General features: G+C 33.6%; 1 protein-coding gene and 1 non-coding gene across 5 annotated transcripts in view; both read right to left on the reverse strand.

Moving 5' to 3' along the window:
* Positions 1-21,195, reverse strand: part of LOC126751812 (bromodomain-containing protein DDB_G0270170) — a 198,072-nt gene that overhangs the window by 21,082 nt on the left and 155,795 nt on the right. For all 4 annotated transcript variants that reach the window (XM_050462363.1, XM_050462359.1, XM_050462361.1 and 1 more), the window contains exon 3: positions 7,280-7,383. In XM_050462363.1, coding sequence (XP_050318320.1) covers positions 7,280-7,383 — 104 coding nt within the window. The remainder of the gene's footprint in view (positions 1-7,279; positions 7,384-21,195) is intronic.
* Positions 16,192-16,265, reverse strand: Trnat-agu (transfer RNA threonine (anticodon AGU)). The gene has a single exon. It is a non-coding gene; the product is annotated as a tRNA-Thr (tRNA).

Here is a 21,195-nt window from a genome sequence, read left to right on the forward strand (position 1 = left end):
TCCTCCCAAACTCGATATATTTTGTATTTTAACAATATTTATGCCAGCGCTACCTATTTTGTATTTAAGGGGTTACATGTGTTTACTGGGATAAAACAACTGCATTTTTTCAAAAATTTTTTCTCACATAAAAATAAAATATTTTATTTGAATTTTTTATTGTTACAAACATACAATATTAACAAAGAAATTCTGAAATTTTTGGAAAAAAAAATATTTTAAACTCAGCCATTGCGACGCCATTTCCGGTGACAACTCGGAAAAAAGATGCGCCCGCTTCGGCAGGATAACACCTTACAAGATCATCTAAAGTGAAAAAATACGGGTTCTAATTAAAATCTTAACTTAGAACTTGGACGAAGGAAAAAACTGAAAATTGGTTTTTTGGTAGACAAATTTATAAAAAAATTAAAATTTCAGTAAAAATTTCGCGAAATTTTTTTCTAATAGTTGTAATCTAAAAAAATCCTTTTTTAAAAACTGTGTCTCAAAGACCTGTGTAAAATTTCATGAAGATCGGTTGAGTAGTTCTCGAGAAATTTTGCCAACTGACTTAAAAAACACAGTTTCGATAAAAACGTGTTTAAAGACGGCGCACTTGGCCTAGCTAGCCTTGAGCGCACTTATACTCAAGGCTGTATCTCCGAAACTATTACCCAGATCAACTTGGAGATTTAAGAGAATATTGTAGAGGGGTTATAGATTTTGCAAGAAAATATGAAAATTAAATTTTTTGGAACCCGTAAGCCCATGTAACCTCTTAAGTAACTCCCTATAGTACTCTAGAACTCGATATGTTATGGTTTAAGCCATTTTTAGACCAGCGCAGTGTCGGATATGTTAAATGCCGAAATTTAAGCTTCTTTCGAACTCGATATGTAATGGTTTTTAACAATCATTGTACCCGCGTCATCTGTCGGGTAATTATTTTTTGAATTCTAATTTGGAAATTAACAGCCCTATTCTGAAAAAACCTCTCAACTGAGTTGAGAGGAAAAATTTGAGAGATTTATTTTGTGTGGCTATTCTTGCTCAAACCTCATAAGAAAAAAGCTTAAAAAAGTCACCGCGTGAGGTAAAAAGCTTTTTGCTGTCAAACAGCTGTTTTAATAAAAATAAACAAACAAAAACACAAATTTAAAGATATCTATGCGTCTGTGCTTGAGGGTGAAACAATCCCAATATGGGTACAATCGATTGCGCCGATTGTGCCCAAATTTCGTGTAAAATCTTTAAGAGAAAATTTATTTATTTATTTATATTTATTTTTATTTATTTATCTTACTCCTTCTTTGTATCTGAAACATCCTGCGCGCTTGAAGGGAAATAAATTTCACTGCCCTTAACATCCATAATTAATTTCGAAATAACTTGCAGAGCTCTTTTTAGAGAGCAATAACTTTACCAACGAATTTTTGGTAAGAGCCATGCCCGTAAAAATACAAACACGCCAGGAAACGCAGATCAAAAGATATACTCGACTTCTGCACATGATGCGGCACCAATTCACCTATAAATACTTTACATAGCGATTTTGGGAATCGAAATGTATTTATAATTGTTGTGTCTTGCATAGTAAAAGGATCGTTTTTGTCTCGTAAACCCTTCAAAATTTTCCTCCTACCCCCCAATTCCCCCTCCTCAACAATTGCCGCATACACAAAGAACAGTTCCTCCATGCTATAACATAACATCCATAACACTCAAATATTTTTTAAAAAATGTCAAATATTGATGTAAAACAAAACAAACACAGATGTTTTGGCTTTCACACGTCACAGATATTTGTGATAATAGTGAGCATTTGAGCTTTTGAATTTTCGCTAGAATAAGGTAACCCTCACTATAGTGAGAAACATCACTGTAGTGAGGTTAGTGACTTTTGTGAGGGCATGAGAATAGGGCTGTAAAGCTGCTGTTAATATCTGGAGTTATTAAATCTTTTTTTTTTTTAATTTTCCAAAAGTCGTACTGAAAAACACTGCCCTCTCGCGCCATTCTTCAAAAAAACTTATTCACCAGATTGCTATATGATCCGGCAATATTGCAGAGCAGCAGTTTTGGTGCCTTAGAAGCACAATACCAACAATTACGAACAGAAGTACAATTCACTTGCTTTCAACGCCAATTCGGGACGATTCGACACAGGCCAACAGACAACACTTTCTTCAAGCGCCGCCCTATCTTATCGACTACACGCCTTCTATAGACAAATACGAAACCTGCAACAACAACAGAAAAGCGAAACGCGCCACACACACCGGGCGCCATCACTTGGAATTAAAGTATCAAACCACGACACTTAAACTGACAGCACACCAAATCAAAACAGACAAACAAATTCAACAAATAAAAGGCGTAAAATACTAAAAACGAAGTGAAATAATACAAATGCCATATTATGTAAGTATATTCACTGCTTATCGTAATGTTGCACACAAAAGCCTGCGAGCGCGTAACTTAAATTGTAATTATCATGTCGCAAGTTGGACAAACCTTTGGGCCGCGTTAGTCTAGTCATATCAGGCGGTCAGTACGCGTTTGTGTGTATGTGTGCGTGTAAGCGGTCAGTAAATAAATGACTCAGGTGCTGCGTCTAGGTGAAAACTACATTAAAGGCTTATCAACGCCTCAAGCGGCCTAGCGGGCAAGTGTGGTGCCACAAAAGGTCACTTAAGCACTTGTTAAACGAAGCGATTACGCGCTTGTTTCTACGCATTTTCTAATGAAAATGTTCACATTGCATAATTTAGTGCGCGTCTGGGTCCTGCCTAATTGAAATGGTAGGGGAAATTTTTGTTTATGATTGTGGTGGCGGCGCACAGCGGTGATGCGACAATTGTATCGCCATTGGTGGCATATTGAAGAGCGCAAACCAAAACAAGAAAACGCAAAAAAGTGTGGCGACAGGATAAACGCGCCGCTGATAATGCCTCACAGCCTATTGGAAAGCAATTAATTTGTAGGCCGCATGGCAAACCTGAGGCGGGAAAAGCGAGCTTGAATGAGGAGAACACCCGCGGCGCGTTAAAAGCCACAAAGCGGCACAACCATTAACCGATGAAAGCTGGCATCAGCCGACGAATAGAACACAGCGCAGTGCGTTTGAGTGCGTTTAAGGGCCATGATGCGTGTATTTATGACAAAATTATGCAAATTGCGACTGAGAAGTATTGCTCTTGTATTGCACCGAATTTCCACATTTTCATTTGTTTGAACTGAGTATCTATTGTGTATGTAAATGATATTTACATGTGAACAAATATGGAAAATTATAAAATATAAAACTGAATAAGGGCAGCAGTGTGGTTGAATTTTAAAATATTAGAAATGGTTTATGCCAATTTCTGGCAAAATCATAGGACGCATAGAAAAAAACAATGGGCTAAAGTTGTAGATAATGGAAGGATCTATAACTTTTGCATCAACATATTTTAGACATAACCCCAAAATGTATAACAAAAATTCAAGTTTTAGGGTTTTTATTTTTTTCTTGTGCATATTTATTTCGTATAAAATCTTCTTCTTATGTCCAAAATTCACGGTTCCTTAATTTTAAACATTTTTTTTCAACTTAGGGGGTTACAAAGGTTTACGGATTTCACAAAATCGTTTTTTATATTGTCTTATTAAATTCTATTACCCCTCTGGAATATTGTCCTAAATTTTCAAGTTGATCCCGGCAATGGTTTCAGATATACAGCCTTGAGAACTTGTGCGCTCGAGGCTAGACTTGGCCTAGCTAGCCGTCTTTAAACGCGTTTTTCTCAAAACTGTGTTTTTGAAGTCCCGAGAACTACTCAACCGATCTTCATAAAATTTTAAACGGGTCTTTGAGATACAATTCTAAAAGACTTGGACGGAGGTTTTTTTTAATTACAACTATTTGAAATAAAAAATTTGCGAAATTTTCATTGAAATAATATTTTTTTTTTTTGTAAAAATGCCCGCCAAAACCCATTTTCAGTATTTTTCTTGTAATTTTTCACTTTAGATATTCCTGTAAGGGTTATCCTGTCAATGAGGACGCATATCTTTTCCAAAGGGTCATTGGAAATGGCGTCGCAATGGCCGAATTTAAAATATCTTTCTCCAAAAATTTCAGTATTTCTTTGTTAATAAAGTATGTTTATAACAATTTTTATAGATAGTAACAATAAAAAATTCTAATAAAATATATAATTTTTTATATGAGGAAAAAACCCATGTAACCCCTTAAAATCGAAAAAGCACCAATTTTCATTTAAGAATTCTGACATCATTTCTTCTTCTAAAAATATATATGTACATTACGATTGTAAGTTCGCTCAAAAAATGCTAAAAGAGACCCCATTTAACGATTTACCCATAGTCGACTGAAGATATTTTGAAGTGGTCACCGAAATCAAAAAACAAAAAATAATACACATATATATAATATGTAAGGAAACCATGCGCAAAGACTCTAAGAAAAGTGCTAAGAACAAAAAATAAATAAAAAATGTGGCAGGACTACTTTTTTAACAGTATCTGGTGCACATCCTGCGTAAAAAAAAATGTATAAACTCCATATGTATATATGTAAGTGTGTTTATGTACTTATGTAGAGTCACAAAACTATTTGTTTTTGTTGTAAATACAATTTCCATCAAATAGAAACAACAAGATTCGAAAACCTCACCGAAACGACGACAACAAAAGGCAACAACAGTCCAGTTGTCACTTTCAACTGGGTTATGTGGCGCCCGGAAAATGTGTCAGTCGATTATTCTTTTGCGGCACATTTAACAAAAATAATGACGCAGCACAGAGCGACACACATATACGCACGTAGAGACATACATACAGTCATATCTACATTTTGAATTTTGAAGACACCCAAGCTGAGTCAATCAACCAGCTATTCAAGCGAAGAGACACTTAGTCAACTGCAAATGAGAAACAAGTGCACCAACAGCGAATTGTACTGCTTTTCAGTGCAACATATCCTTAACGCACACACACACATGCACAGATGAGGAAAAAAAACGTTGAAGTTGCGCCGAAAGGACTGAACATACTGTCACATTAATTTGACGCGCACAGCAGGACACCATTGTGGGGGACGAAGCCTGTGGCGATTGAGCGCCGCGGCAAATAAGGATTGACAAAAAAGTATTCGAATTTCTAATACTTATTTCGAAACTGTTGGCTGAGAAACACACTCAGCTCATCTGCTTATTAAACTACTCACTGTGTGATTGATATGAGAGCGACTTAATGCTAACGCAAGTTAGTGAGGCTTAACTCGATTTTTAGATATTTTGAATATTTTTAATTTTTGTGCAAGAGTATTACATTTAAATAGTTATAGTTTAAGGGTATATTTATATATATTAAAAGAAATTTTGGAAGAACAGAATTAAAAGTGATTCGATTGACACGTGATCACCGACGGTACTAGTACAGTGATTTCGGTCTGTTACGTAGAAGAAACTTAAAAAAGCAATTTTCTACTAGTATATATTGTCAGTATAATGTTCCATGTAGGGTAGAAAAACAAGAAATTGATTATATGACTACATTTCTCAAAGTTGAATTTTATTTAAAATTGATTTTTTTGCAGCCAGAATTCGATTTTTGATCAGATCATTGTTTAGCGAACTATAAACAGAACACTCAATTTGATAATGATTGGATCACCCGAAAAATCAATCAATCTGACATTACGAAGGAGCTGTAAGTCTATGTAGGGCGTAACAGTCAGCCCGTAAAACATATCAAGCAAATTTAAAAAATGTAGTCTTGAGTAAAACGAGTTTAAAGATAAACTGATGAAGCTAATTAGATGGCTACAATTTAGAAGGCTGTAACTAAAAAAATATTTGTGTTATCGATTTAAAATTTAAGTACATTATTATTCTGAAGGGTATAACTTATCAAAATACGAAACAAAAATTGTTTTTTTCACATGTGCCTCCTAATTAAGAGGTACATGGGTTTATGTGTTTCAAAAAATCGATTTTTTTATTATCTTATTAAATTCTATAACTGCTCTAGAATATTGTCCTGAATTTTCAAGTTGATCCGCGTAATAGTTTCGGATATACAGCCTTGAGAACTTGTGCGCTCGAGGCTAGCTAAGCTAAGTGCACCGTCTTTAAACGCGTTTTTCTCGAAACTGTGTTTTTGAAAGCGGTTGGCAAGATTTCTCGGGAACTACTCAACCGATCTTCATGAAATTTTAAATATGGTTTTCCAAAAATTTCAGTATTTTTTTGTTCATAGTGTATGTTTATCAAAATAAAAAATTCTAATAAATTATTTCATTTTTATATGAGAAAAAATTGTTGAAAAAACCCGAATACCCGAAGAAACCCATAAACCCTTAACCGTAGTGAACAGCCAAAAAACGCCAAATCAGCGTAAGGCAAGTTCTCTTTATAAAAAAAATATTCTGAAATTATCTAGTATTTTTTTAAGTAAATTCGGAATTTCACATGACAATGTAAGTATGTCTGTAATTCCATCTGATCCTAAGTACGTCCTTTCAAATGCTGAAAAAAGCAACCAAAAAAGTCTAAAAAGCAATTTAGCAGCAAAAACAATGTTCTGGCTACACCCCAGCTCTACAGTCAAACAATATGGAGACAAGGCATTTCATTGTTCTTTTCATTATTGCATTCGAATTTGTCATCGCTCTTATTGTGTGAAAAAATTAAGAGCATCTTCACAACATGAAAATGCCGAAAAATGTAACTACAACAACATAAATGCAATGTGATGCCCTACAATAGGTAACGTGCGTGAATTTTAATTTATGGCGACGATTTTACCTCAATCTTTTAACGGCTTAAGGATAACAAGGAATGCAATAAATAATGAAGAAGGTAAGGAAAATAACGGAGAAGGGAAAAGACAAAGCGTATGAAAGGGAGGAGTACTTGTGTGCGACTTATTGCCATTGGAATGTGACGTGGCAAAGTGTTTGGGGTAAACATTAGAACTGTGAAAATTTGATGCCTTTTCGGCAAGACAATGCTATGCGAGGAATGTCAACAGTCTATTGAGTGCAGCATAAAGAAAGGAAGAGGAAAATCAATTTAAAAGAAGTTAAGTAATTGATCACAAAGGAATATCCTCTATTCCCTATATAGCAACGATGTCAAAGACATGAAAGGATCAAGTTATTTCCGTTTCTTTTTGCTTACAACCTTTTATTACTTTTTGATTTACATATATTTATATGCTAAGTATTTATATAAGTATGTCTCTTGGTGCGCTTATTTACATTATTTGTGTATTAGTTTTGTGAGCTTACCGAGCCATAAACAGCGCCACATGCATCCATGCACAAATACAGGCAGGTGGCAACGCCTTGGATTTTGATGCGTCCCACATCGACAGTCGAACGTTGCAGTATGGCTGAAAATATGGTAAAAGGAAAAGGAAATTAATGTTATTGATATAAAGAGTGGAAATTTCTACTAGAAAAATTAGGGCTGTTAAGCATTACTATAAATTTTTATTTGCACAAATAATACATTTTTTACAGTGTAACTTAAAAAACTAGAAAAAATCTTAACTTCGTTTACAACGAAGCTTTAATACACTGCACAAACAAAAAAGTTCAAATACAAGCACTGAATTTCGATCGTTCAGTTTCTGTGGCAGCTATAAAATATAGAGATCCGATCAGAATAATTTCTTCGTGTCTGAGACAAAAGCCATTCCAAATTTTGTGAAGATATCTCGTCAAATGAGAAAGCTTTCCATACAAGCACTTTATTTCGATCGTCCAGCATGTATGGCAGCTATATGCTATAATGATCCGATATGAACAATTTCTATGAAAATCGTGCCCTTCAGTTCAAAAATAGTCCATGTCAAATTTCGTGTCGATATCTTGTCAAATAAAAATTTTTCCATATAAATATTTGATTTTGATCGATTAGTTTGTATCGCAGCTATATGCTACAGTATTCCGATCTGCACAATTTCTTTGTATATTATGCCGTTGCATTTCGAAAATAAGTCATACCAAATTTCGTGAAGTTACCTCGTCAAATAAAAAAGTTTTCCTTATAAGGACTTGTTCGATATCGGCGGTTCCCTGACAAAGGAGCAGCTTCTTGGGAGAAAAAGACGCATGACAAATTTTAGATTGACACAGCTCGTCAAGCTGATCACTTATGGCATATACATATATATATATACCTTCCCGAAGTTACCTTTTTCAAAAAATAATAAATTTATTATTCATACTAGGCTCTCCATTCATACCAAACAACTTCTAAAGCGTCACACTAATGGCAGAAAAAACACCGTTAAAAAGCTAGCACAAGTTCTGAACCAACGAATATTAACAAATTCCACTTTTCCACCACTTATCACAAATCTTTATCGCTTTTCTACACACATTTGTTTTCATTACAGCCAATCTCTTACTTGTGCCGTTACTAACCAATATAAGCTTACTGCTTCATTTCGTTGAGCCTTTAGGTGGGCCTAATTTGTTAACCGTTATACACGCATGGCTGAAAAAGTCTACCCAACTTAATTGGCTGTTAATCGTTTAGGCCTAATGGCTTTGCTCATTAATGCCGGCAATTTCGACTGACTTAATCAGAGAAAAGACCGGAGATTTCAACGTCCAGCGCTTTGTTTTTGTAGACAGCAGTAAGTCCAGTGAAAACTGCCAATTCAGTTAAGCATTTAGCTAATATTCGTGATTATGAAACTGCGATTGCTATCGAAAGTTGACACGCAATGCTCGGAGAAGCAAGGTGTGTGGGAAAATAAAGACTTCTGTGTGGTCACACGGCGGTTCACCACATTGAGTGGCTTGTGAGATAAGGCGTGGGTAAAAAATTATAACTTGAGACATTGTAATTATACGCAAATGTTGCTTTTATTCACGCGATAAAATCCATACAAATATCAAAAACTCATTTTGCGCAAATATTTAGCAATTATAAAAAATGTGGACACCCGCTTGACCGACTGAAACCAGTTACCAATACATTTTTAGGCAATAAAAATATATTTTTTGTTTATATTTTGAAGCGCATGCTTTGGCTATGGCGCGTGCAAGTTGCCTGATGTAAATTTGCGGTGTGACAAATTGGTTGGCTCCCAGCAGCAATTAGCGCCTTCACCTTAACCAAGCGATGGCTGGCTGTCAATGGTAGCACATTGAACTTGATTTTATGTGGAAACATTATATCAAACTCACATGCATATATATTATAGTAATACACATACATTCTTATATACATATGTATATATATATTTTTTTTAAGAAAAATGTTACGTATAAAAAGTTGCTGGCGAAGAAACCTAACCTTTTGTCTTGAGAATTGATATAAAATAAAATCGTGACTTACAAAAAAATATGTGGAAATAAAACAAAAATGGGCATAGAAGTAGCGCAAACGCTGAAAAAATTCGCTTGGCAACCAAACTGGATTTTGTGGACAACAATTTACCAAAATATTGAATTTATAGCGCAATAAAAAAAAAAAAAATAAAAAAAAATAAAAAAAAAAATAAAAAAAAATGTTAAAAAGAATGAAAAATATTATTAAAAAATATAAAAAATAAAAAAAAGCATGTGAAAAAAATCAAAACTCACTGTAACGTAAGCTGTACCATGTATAGCGCAAATTAAAGCAAAAAAAAAACTTATATAAAACAATAAAAAAAAATTTAAAGTATTAAAAAAAAGTAAAAAAAAAAAATAAAAAACAAAATACTATAAAAAGTTAAAAAATTAAAGAAAAGAAATAAAATTAGAAAATTAAAAAAAGGAAAAATATTTAAAAATATCAAAACTCACTGTATCGTACGCAATACCATTTATAGCGTAAATTAAAGCAAAAAGAATTTAAAAAAGGATTAAAAAACAATATAAAATATTAAAAAAAAATATTTTAAAAAATACAATTTAAAAAATTAAAGAAAAAATTTTAAGTTAGAAAATTAAAAAAAGGAAAAATATTTAAAAAAAAATTTAAAAAATCAAAACTCACTCTCTCGTAAGCTATACCATTTATAGCGCAAATTAAAGCAAAAAAATTATATAAAAAATTAAAAAAAAGATTTAAAAAATTTTTAATATCAAGAAAATATTAAAAAAAAATACAAAAAAAATTTAAAAAAAAAATTTAAAAGTTAAAGAGAAAAGTTAAAATAAGAAAATTAAAAAAGAAAACATTTAAAAAAAACTTAAAAAAATTTAAAAAATTCAAAACTCACTGTATCGTAAGCTGAACCACTTGTCAAGCGGCTAGCTGTAGCTGATTTATAACATACGTTTTGCAAATGACACAAACTGTGGCAGCAAGCGAACTGCAAGATTAAGGTGGCTAACAGCGGTAATTGGCAATATTTTGACTGCTGTCAGTGGCACACAAACACATGCATACAAACAACACGTGTATGTGCGCTGCTGTGTGTTAGTTGTGATCGTTGGTGCGATTTACCGTAATAACGCCACTACCGACTGTGCGCACAACGACAGCGGAAGCAACGGCTGCAATGTGGCCTGCAACCAGCTGTGCGCGCCAGAAAAATTAATAGCTGCCAGCGCAGCCAAGTGTTGGGCTTTTGGCGTTATTTTTTAAGCTTTTTGCCTACGAACCGGTTGCCAGCTGACCGTGGCGCACGGAAGCTTTGTTGGAAAACGCAAAAAAACACTCGCTGAGAAATAGCAAACGCAGCGCACACAGGAAAAGCCAAATACAAATGATAACGCTTGCAGTTGGCAATTTGCTCCCGGACCGCCACGCTGCGACGGTGACCAAAATGTACGAGTTGCATGCGGCGCGCAGACAGGTGGTCATTTTTTTGTTGTTTTTGGCCGCCACACTTTTAGTTGCGCCTTTCTGTTTGCTTGGCATTTTTTGTTTGACATTTCGGGGCGTTTTCACAGGCGCGCTGTCACAACTGCTGAAAAGCGAAAATTTGTGTGAAATCAGCAATTAATTTGAACAGCAATTGCAGTTGGAAAAGCAATGGAAAATCGCAAAAACTCAAAATATATATAAGTTGTGCTTTGCAGCAACCGCCAGTCGTCATAAAAGTGTGCCAATCATTTATTTACTTCAACGCATGCGCGCACTCACGTCGGCTGAACGGTCGGTGGTGTGACTTTGAAGTCTGCTGATGACGCAGCTTAACGGTGTTGAACTGTTGCCGTTGCTGCTGACTTCATAATGGCGTCGCAGTCATTAGTCTTCTTGACTTAAACGCAAAAAACTTGTCTGGCTGTGCGCGCACGCCGCCGGGCCGCTGCCTGCCGCTTCTTCACACGCATCGCAATAATTAACATGTTAATAACTTCTTTAAATTTATACACCAGCGCATCTGAACATATATGTATTTGTAAATATTTTTTTCTAAAAATTGCAAAAACAGCAACAAAGGTATCTTGAAGCGCGCGCAAAACGTCAAAGCCTGCGTAAATGATCTTTGGCCCGGTCGTCTTGCTGCTTCGCTGTAGCGGCTGTCAGTTCATTTTCTTGCCGCTTCAACGCACTTCATTCTGTTTTTTGTCTGCGTAGTCGCCATGCGTTTTAATTGGCAAAAGATTTATTTTGTGCGGCGAAAATTAATTATAAAGCGTTGCCAACTTTGACACTCAAGTTGCATGTATTATGACGTTGGGCCGCTCATCTGACCCAATTAAGTCAAATATGACTTTTTTCAATACTAAGAAGGTGTCATGAGCGCGAAATTTCTCGTTTCTTTCACTTATTGTGTTAATTAGTGCCGGCTAGTTTTTTTAGTTTGGTACGTGTGTGAGTTGCTAATTTAAAAAAATAAAACTTTTAGTTTAATTAAAAAAAAAATTTATTAGAATTTAATATGACAACGCATTTGAAGGTCCTGATGGCAAATTTGTACCATTTGTAATATTTTGAAAACTAAGTGGCAACTCCAACAAAGCAAAAAATTTTAATTAAAATTGATATACTAAAATAGTATTGCTGTAAAAGAGCTTCAAACAATTTACTAAGGTAACAAAATAACTGTTTACTGCTGAAAATCAAAAAATACGGCAACTCGAAGCATAATATAAAACATAATTCACCACTGTAGACAGTGAAAGAGAGAGGGAGTGATCGGAGAAAATCCTTTCTGCGCTCGGACTTCTCAAGGGAGGTCCCATGCTCCCCAATAAGTCACGACAATCATGCCCAGACTACGATTTTCTCTCTACGGCCTTGACAAGAAATATTTGACATTATGACATGACATAAATATCTGACATAAATATCATGAGATAAATATTTGACATTATGACATGTCATAAATATCATGAATCTATCTAGCATCTGAATTATCTGTACAAGAATAAAAATTTAACTTTAAAGTTCCGATCATCAGCGCTTGTCTACTTTTAGAATCCTCCAAAAAAAGTTTAAAGCTTTTAATTTGCACTGAAGTTAATTTTTCTGCGACTATTCTAAAGCTATACACATAATTTTCCTCTTATGTACTTCTGCAAATTTGTCAGCCTTAAAAAGAAAATGAAAATTAAAGCTATTAGAAATACATGGCGATGTATGCCGTTACTCACTTAACCCTTGTGCGCACCAGCGCTTTTTTGACAGCAAATTTTTAAAATTACAAAAAATAATTAAAACCAGCAAACATACGCAGACAATACATCAGCTAAAAAGTTGATTTTCACGCAGCGTTTGTGCAACATTTAGCTGCCCCCAAGCCATTTAACATGCCCCAACTCAAATGTATGCGCTTTTTTCCAGCCGAACACATTTATCTTGTTGCTTAATTTGAGATATGACAGCAAATGCACGCCTGAGCATTTTTATAGCGTCACTACTGCCACTTGCAGCGTCATAAATTTCCTTTTTAGCAAATGTCGGCGCAGCTCTGCGCGCGCACTGCTTACTTTGGAGCAGCGTCGCTACCAGGTAGCCGCGCTGGAGACAAGCGCAAGACACGCAACAATCGCACTCACTCGCATACTTTTCTTTCATTTCGCTGTTCGCGGCCGGAGTGTGAAAATTGTAGAGAAAAAGTGTTGGAAAATGTGTGATGTGGGCGTTTGACGCGCTGTGAAAGGAAAATTTTAGCTGAAATTGCTTTAATATTGCTAGAGGGGTGAAATGCTTAATACATATGTACATATACGTATATATATATACCTACATATAATTTTATATTTTTTATGCATATTTTGGCAGTAATTACTTTAGCTGTCAGAGCTCTTTTTTAAATTAAGTGCGTGGATTAGTGATTTTATACATTTTTCATTATTCGATTCACCATACCATCGATAAACACTTGTGCTTGATTCGCGATTTAATTGCATCTTTTGGCCGAGATGAATATTTTGAGTTACTGTAAACAACACAAATGGTGCTCATATGTCAAAACGGTCTGAGTAAAATGCCAAACTTACGTTATATACATATGTTAAGGGGGGAGCCTGCTTTAGACGCTTCAAAAAATCGATTTTTTGAGGTTTTTTTGGGAGGGAAAGACATAATTGATTAAAGCGAATTTCTTGGATACGAAATCTTTGATATTCTGCCTTTGGGAAGCAATTGCCCGATGCATCTCGCATGTGCATTTGTCGGACGGCGAGCAGGATGCAGGATTTCTCTCTAAAAATTCAAAGAAATTCGTATTTTTTAATAATTTATCTTCTAGTTAAACTCAGAAAATTCCAAAAAAGTGTAAAATTTCACAAATTTTTTAAAAATTGGAAAAAAGTGGTTTTTGACCAAAAAAATTTTACTTTGTGTTGTTTAAAAATATGTTCAAACTTAACTTTTCTTAGTTTTTTTTTTAGTTTAAATAGAAGATAATTTAATGCCAAAGATAATAAACTTTGCCACAGTTCAATTAAGAAAAATCGCAAAAATGAAAAACCTAGAAATAGCGCGTCAAAATTTTCGCTTTCTGCCCAAGCGCTCAAATAACTGCTAGACGCTCGGTCACTGTTTCCCTTCTGGCTTCGAAAATATTTCGAATTCCCATCTATAACGTTGGGGACATATTCTTAGATAATTTTTAAAGAGATTTAAGCAAAAAAAAAAATGATTTTTAGAGGCTTCTAAAGCAGGCTCCCCCTTAAATCAAGCAATAATCGAAAAAAAAAAATTTTTTTGATAGCAATTTCGATATTCTAAATCACTCTGAAATGCAAATTTTTTTCTCAAAAAATTACTTTTTTTGGGGATGCCACTATTTTGTCTTTAATGAAAATTTCGACTGGTACTTTCATCATTAACTGTATGCATCTACTTTAGTAATATTTTTTTTTTTTTTTTGGTTTTTGAATTTGACATAATTTTAATTAGAAAAATCTTCTTTATCGATAGGCACTTTTTTCGTAGGTACCACTGGAGATCGGGTATCGCGATTATTGATATACAAAATCTCAATAAAAATAATCATAATGAATCACCAATTATTAATGTATATTAAATTCTATAAATTCATACATAATTACTAAAAAAATTTCTTTAAAGAGTGCAATAAAATGCTTTCAAATAATCAAACTTTAATCGTTAATAACCTTTAAAAGGTTAAGCTTACCCAAAAATCATGCGGACTTTTTATGTATAGCATTCAATTTCCTGCAAAATGCAAGGAACGAACAACTTTTTCAAGTAGTTGGAAGCGAGATTTGAATTTTTCTATCCAAGAATAAGAAAAAATTAGAAAACTGTAAGCGAAGGGCCTTCCCGTTATAACTAAATACTCATATTTGAAGCGACTTTCATAAAGAGTACGAATCGAAAAAAAAAAAAAATATTTGGTATTTTTGACTCACCCTACTATAGATACTCTGTTTATAAAAAACTGTGTCCAAAAATACTGTAACAGTGTTTTATTTACAGAAAGCGGTAGTAAAATCTATAATTTCCGAGTTTTATGACTTTACATCGAGTTTTTACTAAAATTTGTTTACACAAGAAGCCACAGAAGCTTTTCCATATGTGCAAACCACAGTGTTTAAAAACAATGTTACAGCAAAAACACACAGAAATATATAAATACCTACATATGTATGTATGCATACACGTGTGGGTGTGATGACTGTGACCAAGGTAGGGGAAAGACCAACATACATACATATGTATATAAAGCATATACTCGTTCAGAAGTGCTTCCTCATTTGTTTCTACCAACAAGTGTATTTAAGAAAACTGCCAAATGTATATAGAAATTATAAATACAAAATTTTATATTTTATATATATTTTGTATACACTTGGCCTTTATGAAGTTTACAAAGTTTATAAACATATTTTATTTATGGAATCTATGCTTGTAAAATGTGTTGCTAAGTAGTAGTAATGAGTGTCAAATACATACATATGTATATGCTTCTATAGAGTCCATAAAATGTGCATTAAAGTACGCTAATAAGTTGAAAAAAAATTATATTTTTATGATCCAAAAGCAAGCAAGTACTATTAAATCTGCTTAAGTGCCTTATACTGGCCAACTAGAGCTGCTCTTCAGGATGCCAAGACTGCAATCGCGTTAAAAGCATATGGAGAAAAGCTTTTTTCAATACATCTTCGATCGTAAAATTCTTAGTTCTTAAACTTTTATGGTCGAAGATATCTGGAAAAAAGCTTTTTATAAACATTGTCACGTTATAAAGAGAGCTCTTTACAGATATTTGCTTTATAATAGGAAGTAAAAGCATTTTATTACTTACAAACACATTTAAAAACATATTTTCATGAGCTACTGTGCTCTTAGCCATAAAGCACCCTCCATGGAAGCTGCACTACATTGAAAATATGAAATTACTTAGAAGAATTTTTGGAAAGTGTATTGCTAAACTAGTTTTATGATGCTGAAGTGAATTAAAAAACGCAAATTGTATACAAAAAATGTTTGTTGTGCAATAAGTTTTTGACTAAACTACAATTGTTTACAAAAATTGCAATTATGACTTATTTTATTTATGAACATATACACATATAAAGAAAAAATTAAAAATTGCTTATTTATGGCGCTTAATAAAATATTGAAAAGTAATATTTTTTGTTGGAAAATATTAAATTTTATTTTGAATAAAATCATTTGAAAGTAAGGCACAAAATATTTATTCCCAATAATAATCAACACAATTTAAAAGAAAAAATAATAATTTACAATTAAAAAAAATTATAATTTCAAAATAAAAAAATAATAAATTATTAAAAAAACATTCAATTGCGTCTTCTTAAAGACACACAGGCCCCGGCGAGATTCGAACTCACGATCTCCTGTTTACTAGACAGGCGCTTTAACCAACTAAGCCACGGCGCCATTCGAGCACACTCACGCAAAATAGCCGAATTGAATGGCCGCGAGGAGAAACTGTCACACGAAATATGCCGACCGCATTTCTACACACTATCTTTGAGGTACACATACGAACGGATATGAGAGCGCTACATACAATACTACTAAGCCTGTGTGTTGGAGCTATGGAGGTGCTGTCGAGTAAGCAGTTCACTAGCCCTACAAACGCACTGTGCTTCGCAAAGGTGTCGTTGCCGTTTGTTGTTGTTCACTACTAATTTCTAAAAATTCAACACAGATGCCCACATACATTCGCGTGAGAGTATGCCGGTGGTCTAAAAATAGAGTGTCGTTGCCAAATTTAAAGATATTCTTCGATTGTTTTGTTGTGCTGTTTTTGTTGTTGGCGTTAGAAGAGGCATTATGAGCATATTATAAGCAAATGTCTAGAATATTTTGATTTAGAATATATGTATATATATATTTTTTTCTACTAAACGACAAAGTAGGCATTTAAGTGCAAGATTTACATACATACATATACATATATGCTGGTTTTAAGTATATTTGTGTTTGTTTTAAACGAATTATAAAAATTAAGGAAAAAGTAGGCTGAAATTTTGATTGCCACTTACTCTTTAACGCAAAAAAATCATAAAATAAATTGTAATAATATATTTTTCAGAAATTATAGGTTCTGTAACGTAGCATATAATTTTATAGCAATTTTAAAGCGTCAATAAAATATTCTGATAATAAAAACTCTCTCTAAGTTAGAGTCTCCCACTCCAAAACAAAATAAGTAGATATTATTTGCATTGACGCTGATTTTCCGGCACAAGGAAAGCCGGTAGGCAAGCAGAAAATTCCTTAACAAGCCGGCAAAAAAAACAAAAACAAATAAGAAAACTTTCCACTTTACTGCTGAGGGGATGCCACTGGTTACACAACGCTGTTGGTGTAGCAAAATCAATATAAAGAAAAAAGATATGTAAAACACATAAAACATAAAAGAGAGGAAAGAACATAGAATAAATCTGCAAACAAACAAGTTTCGAGCCGAAGTTTGGCAACAGATTGGGTCGATGTTAAAAATCAACATAAAAAGAAAGGAAAAGTTATACATATTTTTGCTAAAAAGGCGAAAAAAGTTTACTTTTATTACACATACATACAGATGAATCTATGCAGAGCTTTCTTGAGTACACGGTTTAGCAAGATGTAGCTCCACTTAGCCTACATTACGGCGCAGAGGGCAAAGTTTATTTTATGGCTTTCGTAATTTGACTGGGTCATACCGCAGACCGCATGCATATTGAGCTTATATCGAAGATGTGCCTCCATGCTCACACCAATAAAGGCATTAAAGTATTTTTCTGCAGGAAGTTTTCTGTATTTATATTTGTTTTTGATTATTGTTTTTTTTTTTTTGTTTTGTTTTGTATATGGCGGTATGTGCGTGCGCTTGACTCCTTGGGGATTTGTGTGCAGCGAAGTCAATAAACTTTTTAATGAACTGGGAGGAAAACAAAAGTTTGGCAGTATTGAAATAACTGCACAGGTCTACGAAATATATAAGCTAATATTGTGTAAATACAAATTGTATTTATATACTATATATAAATATGTATATATATACATATGTACATACATTTACGGAGTCTGATTTGTGTTGGAGATAAAACCAACGCATTATTATTTGGATTTCTGATATTTGTTTGCAAAAGTTTGAAATCAACGCAAATATTTGTCTTATTTTCTTATATATGTACATATGTATGTCTATAAACATATATCATCATCCACAATGCAAAATAATGTAACATCACTTTTCATAAGTTTACAGGCGAAATATAAACGATATAATATGACCCACTCGTATTGAAACAAAATCTGAGTTTTGGTTATAAAATGGTTATATATTGGTTATATCAAATTGGTGGTTATATATTGGTTATATATTGGTTATATATTGGTTATATCTGACAGCGGAAGCTGAAAATTTTATGCTACATATACATATGCAATACATGTATGATATAGTGAATTGTAAAGAGTGAAAAACTCAATTTCGATTCATTTGATGACACATAGTTATGCATTTTAGGTGACCATATACATATGTATGTACATATATGCAAGTATGTCTATAAACAAAATTCAAGCTCAGTTAAAGTCTTGTATTGGCTTAATAAGTATTTCCTCTTGTTTTTTTTACATTAATTCCACTTTAATAAGCAGTAAAATATAAGAAATATAAATTTTTAGCTTGAAACTTAAGCAACTGCTGTCTAAAATACAGTGATTTATCATCATTCAAAAACAGTTTTGACAGCTTGTCACTTTCTAAATATACTTGTCTTGTCTCGTTATGAATATATATGATGGCTAAATTGAGATTCTAATAGAATACTCTTACATTATTAGTAGTTAATTTCGTAAGCAAGTAAAGTTAATAAAAAAATTGTTTGGTCTGCAATCATTTACTGAATTTTAGCTTGGCAAGATTTGAAATAATTTTGAGTTGTCATGCTTTAAGGGCGCGTAAATACATATAGTATGTATGAATGATTACACAAAATGTCAAAGTCAACTCAACTACGTCGCTACAATGATTAGTGATTTATTTGAATGCATCTACTCATAATTAATAATTTATGTTAGGGTGGTTCATACATTCATTGAACTATGCTTATACAGGGTTTCAAAAATGATAAAAATTTCAAATGAAATTGCCAAATACAAACATTTTTAACATATTGCAGAATATTTAATAAAGGGGGGAAAATAAAAAACAACTTAAAAAAAATTTATTAAAATTTTAGAATAAAAATTAAAAAATTTAAAAAATTAAATAAATTTTTTTTATTTTTCTTATTGCAAAGTTAAGTTCCACATTTTTCATTTTGTTAGGAAATTTTAAAAATTTTTCGAAATAATAAGAAAATTTTGAATTTTTTTTTAGAAATTATTTCGAATTTTATTGAAACAATATTTATAAAAATTTTCCAAGTATTTTTATGTTAGAAAAACTAACAATTTTTCAAAACTTTTTTACCAAATAGAAATAAGATAAGAAAATTGCATATTATATATAATATATTATATTATATAACTACTTTATTAAAAAAAAATTATTTTAAATATTATTTTTAATAAATTTCCAATTTTTTCACTGAAAAAAATAAATAATAATTTTGAAATTTGTTTTATTAAATAATTATGCATGCGCAACAATAATTTTTTTTGCACTGGAAATTTTAATGTTTGCCCCGAATACAAAATTCTATAAATACCAGTGTCACCCTAGTATTTATATGCAACACTTCAAGATATGAATTTTGTTTTTGTTTATGCGCCGTTATAATTGTAATTAATTTTGCCGTTGAATGCTGGTGGTCCCTGCACTTATCACTACAGTAACTGCACAACCGTAGGCTTGTGTGTGTGAGTGCGCGCTGTGACACCCACAAATGACTAAAATAAAATAAATCGTTTTTTAACTAGCCGGAATTAAGCGGTGAAAGTTTTAACAGTATTTATAACAAATGTCTATCTGTCACGCTTGCCAAGGCAGAGCGATGTGCCTGGATTTCCGCGTTCCATGTATGGGCCACAGCAACAGCAACCAGCACTACTTAAAAGGCATAGAATTAAAAATAACACAGAATTCCCACCAAGGCGAAGTGTTTCACTTGATTGAAATGGGAAAAGTTAAATTATGCATTTGGGGATTGTGGAGATGCACTCGTAAATACATGCCCTTGCATATGTGTGAGTGATAGGTGAGGAATGTTGTCACCCACCCTGAGTGGTTGAAACTTTCGTCGCATAAAATATAGGATACACATGTAATTAGAAGCAAAGCTGCGACAATATTTTAACTACAAGTTGTAACAACTGTTAGTTGCATACGAACACACTAGCGAATTGCTTACAACGGCACAAATACTCGCACGTGAGTTGCAAGGTAATTTGTATGGTTGTGGAATGAATGATTTTTCGATACCCAGTAGGAAAAAATGTTGGTGCAAGCTTATTGGAATATTCGGTGTTTTGCTGCACTCTTCATTTGAGCGTCTACCATTCACGTTCTATAGTCTTCTTGTTAAGGTTTCTTTCAAGTTTTTTCAACTAAAATATATACATAATACCAAAAGACCTATCAGAATCGGGAAGAATCTCTCCGTGACGTGGTTTCAGACAAGACGACTCTCTTTCGTGCGACTTTTTCAATCTATTGCTGGAAAAAATAATTCGAGCTGCAGATCTGAATAGAGAAGGTTCTATAAAAGTGTACAGCTGCTGGCGTACGCCGATGACATCGATATCATTGGACATAACAACCGCGCCGTTACTTCTGCTTTCCTAGAGTGGACAAAAAAGCGAAGCAAATGGTTCTGGTAGTGAACAAGGGCAAGATGAAATATCTCCTGTCATCAAAAAAACAGTCGTCGCACTCGAGACTTGGCTCCCACTTCACTGTTGGCAGTCATAACTTAGAAGTCAAATATAATTTCGTCTGACTTGGAACCAGCATTAACACCAATGTCAGCCTCGAAATCCAACGCAGAATAACTCTTGGCAACAGGTGCTATTTCTGACTGAGTAGGCAATTGAGAAGTAAAGTCCTCTTTCGATGTACAAAGCCCAAACTCTACAAATGCCTCTTCATTCCCGTCCGGTTATAAGGTGCAGAGGCATAGACGATGGGTTGACGTTACGAGTTTTCGAGAGAAAGGTTCTGCGGAAGATTTATGGTCCTTTGCGCGCTGCGAATTAAAAGATAACGGCTACGCTGTCTTGTTCACATCGTCCGAATGGACGAAAACACTCCAGCTCTGAAAAGATTCGACGCAGTATTCGACGGGGGAAGTAGAGGAAGAGGAAGACCTCCACTCATTTGGAGGGACTAGATGGAGAAGGACCTGGCATCGCTTAGAATCTCCAATTG

This window comes from Bactrocera neohumeralis, chromosome 2, assembly GCF_024586455.1.
Source record: "Bactrocera neohumeralis isolate Rockhampton chromosome 2, APGP_CSIRO_Bneo_wtdbg2-racon-allhic-juicebox.fasta_v2, whole genome shotgun sequence".
Classification (NCBI taxonomy): domain Eukaryota; kingdom Metazoa; phylum Arthropoda; class Insecta; order Diptera; family Tephritidae; genus Bactrocera; species Bactrocera neohumeralis.